The 7,825-nt window shown below is 39.5% G+C and overlaps 1 protein-coding gene across 3 annotated transcripts; it reads left to right on the top strand.

The window, feature by feature from the left end:
- Positions 1-1,003: 1,003 nt before the first annotated feature.
- Positions 1,004-7,484, top strand: LOC119740819 (fos-related antigen 2-like). Of its 3 annotated transcripts, none has more exons than XM_038216256.1 (4): positions 1,004-1,377; positions 2,231-2,545; positions 4,551-4,658; positions 5,044-7,484. In XM_038216256.1, the coding sequence occupies exons 1-4, from the start codon at positions 1,270-1,272 to the stop codon at positions 5,386-5,388; spliced, it is 876 nt and encodes a 291-aa protein (XP_038072184.1). In that variant the 5' UTR covers positions 1,004-1,269; the 3' UTR covers positions 5,389-7,484. The 3 variants fall into 3 exon arrangements, with proteins under 3 accessions (XP_038072184.1, XP_038072186.1, XP_038072185.1); XM_038216258.1 differs by lacking the exon at positions 1,004-1,377 and adding an exon at positions 1,537-1,821; XM_038216257.1 differs by lacking the exon at positions 1,004-1,377 and adding an exon at positions 1,830-2,056.
- Positions 7,485-7,825: the final 341 nt, after the last annotated feature.

The raw sequence follows: 7,825 nt of genomic DNA, 5'->3' as shown, positions 1-7,825 counted from the left end.
GTGAATTATGATAATTTGACGAAGCGAACGCGCAAGATCACACGGTGGTCTGACGAACTGAATGAATAAATTATTAGGTCGAGGAAGAATAATCCTTAGGATGATTTCATTTTTTTTAATGGTTTAGTAAAATATCATGTGCAAAGAATATTTAATTTTGCAAATAACAATACGATGTGACACGAAGTTTGATTTTATAATCCATTCAATGAATTTAATTTTAAAATATTTAGAATAATAACCATTATTTCCAATTATTTCTCGAATCAACTCGAAACTTAATTATCTGTTGAATTATACAAACACAGTGAACATTTTCTAGAAGAAAAAAAATCAATAAATGTGGTGAAAACGAAAAAACGATCTGATTGAAGAACTAAACAAAAGATAATCACTTCATTATAATTGCGCGACCTTGCTATTTTGTCCGTCCAAAGCCGGGTAGAAAATTAACATGTATGCACATGCATATTGTACTGTGCATACCACAGTGCGTGTTTGCTAGCAACCATTTATCAACAGTGATACTGATTGGTTGAACGGTTTGACGTCAGAGCGTTTCGCACTAGCGGAACGCTGCAAATGAATAGTAAATACCTCTGTGACGCACGAGGTTGTATTTACTTATGTAAATATTCTGTCGCTGGGCAACAAGAAATGAATATTCAATAGCTTTTGGAAAGGTCTAGAAACTAATGCTGCACAAACGTTGCAAGATTAACTCAATGAAAATGTTATAAATCGCGTTTTCTTCATACTTTTTGGTTCTAAGATATTGATAAGTGTTAAATCGATAACAGTATTTGCGAAGGAAATGGGATATGCACGCAAAGGGGAAGTATAGTACATGTAAAACGGAAATATTGTGACCTGACCTCGGCTCACTGCGCGCAGCGCCACTTGTCACTGCAGGTCACTGATATGAATATTCATGACTTTACATCACGTTCTAAATATAGCCGTTCAGCGCGCTGGATATGCAAGCTACATGGTTGGATATCTATATAATACACCGAGGTTTTGGGACTATCCCAATAGCATCGGCTGTGACTCATCGCTCGAGGAAACCCTGAGAGACAAACGCGAGTATTATCCGAAACCGAACGAACTCTTCCGAAGTCCAACGAATATAACAGACACTGAAGAGACATTATTGTTCATCCTACAGAGTGAATCTCCCACAGAAGTGCGGAATATTTGGAGACTTGTGCACCTGATTTGACCGTCGTTGACAGAGCTCGATACTGGTTGTACATTCGGCCACTTGGCATGTACCCTAACGTTACGATGCCATCCAAAGAAGTGACAACGCTGATGAAGAACCTGAACGATGTATTGACCACGATGTCAACGGGAGCCATTCCTGCAGATGGAGAGGTATGTATCGCCCTCTTGGTCTGTTTTCTCATCCAGTATGATTCAGATGTGTCCAGGGTCTTGCGGTGAATTTACAAGCGTGCATCATGCTTCTTTTTATAGCTGATGACTAGTCGTTGGGGGCTCATTCTCCCCCATGAGGACATTGAGTGTATTAACCCGGGTCGTCGACCCGTCCTTGCTGAAGAGATTTCTGGAAAAGTTAGGGATGCTGTTTGGGTTCCGGCGTGTGGTAACCCATCCTCTTGCCAAAATATGGGTCATGTGACTGTTCTTTTGCGCAACTCACGCGGCCAAAAATCTGAACCGAGGTTTAGTCAAAGTCATGCGGGGATATTAAGCTCCCCTTTTCCGGGCGGATGAGGGGCCCCTCCCGGTTCAGGATTAAGCTAATTTGTAGTTGAGGCCGGACGGGGAGGTGGGACTATACTCACTGCTTTTAATGTTGGTAACTTAACTTGACTTCATTCAAACTCTAGAACTCCACCGAGTTGATTTCACGTAGGGACAACCACTCAAGTTAATAACTGTCAATTACTGTAGTTGCGGTCAAGTTGATTGATTGAAAAGGAATTTCACTTGTTGGCAAGTTTCACTTTTTGTTTCAATACTTAATTGTATTGGCGAGTGACAGTCGATTATGTATCCAACAACGGCAAAAATTGTAAAGGTTGAAGCGGTAAGTTAACGATGCCATACCTGTTAGTGTGTTAGGCTTATACCGAACCTAGCTTCTTTACTGAATGGAGTGATGGTGAATTAACTTGATTTGAACTTATTTGAATTTTTAATACCAAATTTTATGAAAATGCATTTTTGTTGATTTTGTCTTTTGTTTTCTTTCCTCCTTTAGGACTACACTGCCTCAGAAGACATCATGGACATCTCAAGTTATGCTCCTCCTATGACCAGCGCTCACCCCATGAGCACACATCAACACGCCATCCCAACATCTGTCATCACACCGACATCTTTGACGAGTGGATGGCTGCCCCACCTCAACAACAACATCCACGGCGGAAACTTTGTTCCTCCCTCGGTGTCTACCAACTCCCACGGGCCCATCACCGGCAGACACGGATCTCGCGGCTTGCACCACGGGAGAGTCTCCTCCGAACTCTTGAGGATGTCTCCTTCAACATCTAGGAGAAGAATTAGAGATGAAGAGGTAAGTAGTTCTTAAAGAAGCAAATGTTAAAGATATCATAATTAATTTCAATAATAACTCTGTAAATAAGTTCATCTTGATTTACACAAATCTTAAAATATCACAATCCATTTTATTATAATTAGTCTACACTGTACTATTAGCCCACATCTGATTGCACTCGGAAGTTAAAATTTATAATTTGAAACCAGCAATCGGACCTGTTTTTTGGTCAGGTTCCTTGCGGATTTTGACATTCCGTCCGGGTTGATTTCCCGTGATGGCTTGAGGATTCCATTCCATACCGAACTTTTGTAACGACTGGAAACTCGCGATTCACTTCCCGGAAATTGGCGAGAGTTGTCTTTCCGTGAATCTCATTGAAAGGCCGGAAGTGATTAGAGGGCGGTACATGAACAATAGACTCAATAGCCCCTTACGTGGGCGGCAGGTTAACCTGATAGGAAGTTGATAGGGTATTCGCCATTCAGACATTCTACCTACCGGACATTGAACTTTTGTCCTCCTAAATATCATCCCAGTTCGGTCTTTTCTTGGAAACATTCTTGTCTTTTTTTTCAGTCAACGATACCACACTGATGCTCCAATTTTTCTTTTTCGATTTCAAAATTATGAACGCGTTGTTATTATCACTAACTTGATTACTTCACAATTTTGTTCCTTTGTCAAAACAGAATTTTGACAAAATTCAAGATTGGGGGGGGGGGGGTTGGAACTATGAATCATCAGTACATCCAGGGTAATTTGGCCAGGATTTATGACTTGGCTGTCTCACCTTAAAATAGAGATATACGATATAAGGGGTTGGGCAGGATTTAGCCTTTCAAGAACATGTAATGACTTTAATTTGTGCGGAAATACTCGATTAAAACTGGTGACTGGATGTCGGGAAAGTAAAACCAGCCAGTCACGAACTTGAAAGAGTCAACTTTGAATCATTTTTCTTGCGAGTATCAAGCAAGGTAGTTGCTCAGTAGCCAGGGCCTTCATGTTAGACCAAAATATTGGATGTTACTTCAGCAATGGCCGAACGCAACAACAGGAGGCCTTGTGTCCAAATTGACCTCTGTAAAAACAGCCCTAAGCTGCTTACCAAAGCCTTTGTTAGATCATGCAGATTGTGTAGGGCGAACCCAATGGACAAGGGCTGGTTTGAAGCCGTGAATGTTCTGTACTGTGGCGAGGGTCGATCACAATCGATCCTTCACCCTTTAGTTTAGCATTGTTTGATCAGGGCCAATATTTTCCAAAGCATTGTGCTGGTACACTCTTGTAAACACGCCTTGTGGCATTGTGACGCTGAATTTGTACGTCAACATGGTTTACTCGAAAGACGTAAAAGTACTGGTCGCCTTTTGCTGTGTGGTATTACTATTCGCCTTGGTGCAGACGTTTGCTAAATTGTTGCAGTAATTATGCTTCGGAGCCCAAGGTCACCAGTACGTGGCTTGTTATGCATAGCATTATTGACAGAACAGACGTACGTACATGTACAATGTACATGTACGTGTGCACAACATAACATGCACTTACTATACAGAGAAAATGCCTGCACTGCAGCGATCAGCGCAGCATGTCTGCTATTGCATACCACAGCGTGCGGCCATCTTGGATTTCAGTATCACACGTAATGAAGTGTTTCGTAGCATGATGAAACAGACAGGTCATTCAAGTCAAAGAAATGAGAAACCTGTTTGTTCACCTTCGACAAATGTCGGGCATTTTCAAGGACATTTAAGCTGTACACATGATCACACTGTATAAATGGAGAAGGGGAAAAATAAACAGATGATTGTTTTTAATTATAAACGACTGGGCCTACGGAATTGATTATGGCTTTAGTCCCAAGTATTAAGCTGTTTAAACACGAACTCGTTAAATAAAATGGATTGTGATATATAACACCGCTCTAATGCATATCTGAGTACTGTATTGGTGTCTTGTGTATGCTGGATTTGGCCAGAATGCATAATTAATTTCTTTGTCCCGTTTTTTTTGCCTGTAGTTGCCAGTTGAGGAGAGAGACAAAAGGCGAGTCCGCCGGGAGAGAAACAAGCTTGCTGCGGCCAAGTGTCGCCAGAGGCGTGTGGACCACACCAACACTCTCATTGGGGTAAGCTGAAATTATCTACAAATAGTACAATTTATAGACAAATCATGTTTCGACAAATATCATACTCATTGACAGAATCTGTTCTGACAAAATTCAAGGACATTGAAAAAGCATACACAAAGGTAGTGCTGTAAAAATGAAATGAGAAAATCAGGTTGTCCTGAGGACATTTGGCATCATTCCGATTGGCCTATTTCCAGTAATTTGTGATTAGTCAGCATTTGGTTTGCCAACTGAATGATGTAATACATTGATGGGAAAATCTTTCTTCTTGAGTCACACTACGTCAATACATCAGGATCATTTCATTTTAAGAACTAAAGTCATATCCAAATTGCAGCTACTTGGACGCATTTTTAATTGTCTTTGTCATTATTTGTTACAGGAAACTGAAGATTGGGAGGAGCAGAACGCCACATTGGAGCAAGAAATCACCAAGCTCCATCAGCAGAAGGAGCAGCTTGAGTTTATCCTGGAGGCACACAAGGCAATGTGTCGGCAGAACAAAGCCAACAAACAGACAGGCACCACCTCCACCGCTACATCCACCAGCACTCTGGATACCCCTACAACCGAAGTGGTCACGCCCACCAGCATCTTCAATTACACGGTTCAAAATGGCGACGCGGGAGATAACATTATGAGCTGCGGGAGGGAGGCGATCAAATCAGAGAGCGGCAGCAGTGATATGTCCAGCCCGGAATCCAATAGGACTCTCATTCAACTTTGAGACAAACAATGAAGAAACTTTGATGATGTAAGACGCTATGATGTAAGACGCTATTAAGACTTGACCAGCAGGCAATGGCAAATGATCTATTTAACACCCTGCTCTTTGCATAGTTGCTGCTCAATTTGATCAAACCACCTTTCTAGAAACTTCAAAAGCCAAAATGTATTCAAGAAAAAAATGAACTGAAACTATATTGCCTGCTCCAAAGGAAAAAAAAGTGTTCAACAGAAATCGTAATCCTGATGATATTAATTACTCTAATATGAATGATGATTGTAATTGTAAAAGCATTGAAGCACACAGAAATATCGCTTCTCCCTCAATCGCCATCTTTTTATTCTGAAGATTCCAAAAGATTACAATTTGTATTCCAAACTAGTCCGCTAACACAAACCTTAACAGAACGCAGACCTTCAGAAGATTTCTGGTAATCAAAATAGGTTTCCATGCTATTCACTAATTGATCATGAATGTTACAGAGAGTGGAGCTAAATTGCATTCACCACTATTCATTCCAACATCTGACGATTTCAGTGTAGTCTCACTCGACTAAGATAATGTGTAATAATTAATCAAAGTGCAATAATACTTTTGTTGGCGGTAGAATATTTAAAGCTGTTTTCCTCCAAATTATTATAATTAAAATTGCACATGCCAATGATGCCAATAATTATGAAGTTATAGTTTTTAAATGAGGGCATTACACTAAGTAATGTGTGGATAATTTGAAGATTGCATGAATTCGCATAACGCCGTATATGACTTTTACTTGCGCTACTCAGATAACATTGTTTGGAATCGTATACAAAGAACGGTGCTCATTGAAGTTTGTTACCTAAAGAAGTCTAGCTTCTAGGCTTCCGCCCACGCATTTAAATACTGACTTTGAATGAGGGGCCTTGCTCGGGAGGAGTGAGTCAGTTTATTACTCATCGCAGAAAAAAAGTTTATTTGAAAGCAAGTGTCGTTTTTGTAGACCTGGGAAAGATGATCTAATACCTCGCTAATTAATTTGACCTTTCCAAGCTTTTGTTGAGTCATCGACTGCTGTTTTGGATTTTGTTTTCCGAACCTACTTCAACTGTATCAGTAAACTGTTGTATATGCATTCATGCCATCTTATTGGAAGTTTTTGAGGAATGATGAATACAGAAAACTGAAATAAAAACCAGCGGATTTGCCTTATTTTTCATGTAAATCGTCGAAGGGCTCTTCGAAAGGGGAGTAGTTCTTAACGTATTAATACTGTATCGCCGTATTTGGTAATTTTCCAGTTTTGAAGATTTTAAACGACGATGGAATTTTTTAAATATCGGAACACTGCCAGTGTTATTGTTTTTCATGTGGTGTAAACGTGAAGTTTTGTTTTAATTATTAGTATGTTCATATTATGACAGCTTAGCTTTTTATTTATAAATTATTTTTAACGAGACAAAGAAAGCAAACAGCGTCGAAGCGATGCTGCGCTGCTCCATCAAAGATATTTATTTATTTATTTATTTTGTAAATAACCACATAAAACATACACAGTATCATTCTGTACATTAATCATGGTTTATGTTTGGAGATTTGCTTTTGCTTCGGTCCAAGTTTCATTTCTCTGTTGACCATAGAGTTTGATGTATAGCAAGAATGTATTAAACTGTGACGTGGTCGTAAAATAGTAATTTCTGGAAATAAAAATGTACAACTGTGAACGTGTTGCGTACGATTCAGAATGTCCATGTGTTAATGTCTTTTAAAATATAAATGAGGCTATGCATTGTGTGATTTTAACATTCATGTTTTTCTATCACTGCCATGATATCTTGTATTAATTCACTGTATCAAAACATGTAAAAACATTTTAACAAAAGGGTCTGCTGTAATGCATAATACCTACCACATGTACATCATGTTGAAAAGCGTTTGTCATAAGTAGCGATGCTATGAGATGCGAATTCATACGTGTATAATGTCTGTGTCTAGTTTATACGTTTGTGATGTACATGTACATGTACAAGTTCTGTGTAATAGGATATTGTGTGCTAGGATGAGATTTAGTGACTTCAGATTGTGAAATAAAACCCCGTGACAATTTGCGGATACTAAAACGTATGCTTGGAATGTGTTATTTCGTTAGTTCCTGCTGATATTCTGTAATCCGAATTTCTTCGAATTCTACAATCGCTCCGGGCGGGTCATCGTTCTAAACTTTATTTGCCCACTACGGAAGAAAACACATTTCCTCGGATGATGTAAGTTTGACCGTGAAACCGAACAATTAAAAACTTCACGTGACAATGGGTAACCAATAGGTAATAATTGCCATATATCCAAATGCGGAGTATGACGTCACAGTTTGGAAACCGTACATTCAAATATTCACGTGTCAGCGTGTACCAATATCTATTGTTACTTCGTGTTACTAAACCCCAATGCGGAGTATGACGTC

The sequence above is a fragment of the Patiria miniata genome, unplaced genomic scaffold (genome assembly GCF_015706575.1).
Source record: "Patiria miniata isolate m_02_andy unplaced genomic scaffold, ASM1570657v1 HiC_scaffold_5, whole genome shotgun sequence".
Lineage (NCBI taxonomy): Eukaryota > Metazoa > Echinodermata > Asteroidea > Valvatida > Asterinidae > Patiria > Patiria miniata.
The sequence above is the reverse complement of the archived record's forward strand: the minus strand, read 5'-3'. Positions and strand labels throughout refer to the sequence as shown.

Bases quoted from the DNA above. Each gene is read 5' to 3' on its own strand.
- LOC119740819 (XM_038216256.1), top strand. From the start codon at position 1,270: ATGTACCCTAACGTTACGATGCCATCCAAAGAAGTGACAACGCTGATG. The intron at 1,378-2,230 runs GTATGTATCGCC...TTCCTCCTTTAG, and splicing joins CCATTCCTGCAGATGGAGAG to GACTACACTGCCTCAGAAGA. The intron at 2,546-4,550 runs GTAAGTAGTTCT...TTTTGCCTGTAG, and splicing joins GAAGAATTAGAGATGAAGAG to TTGCCAGTTGAGGAGAGAGA.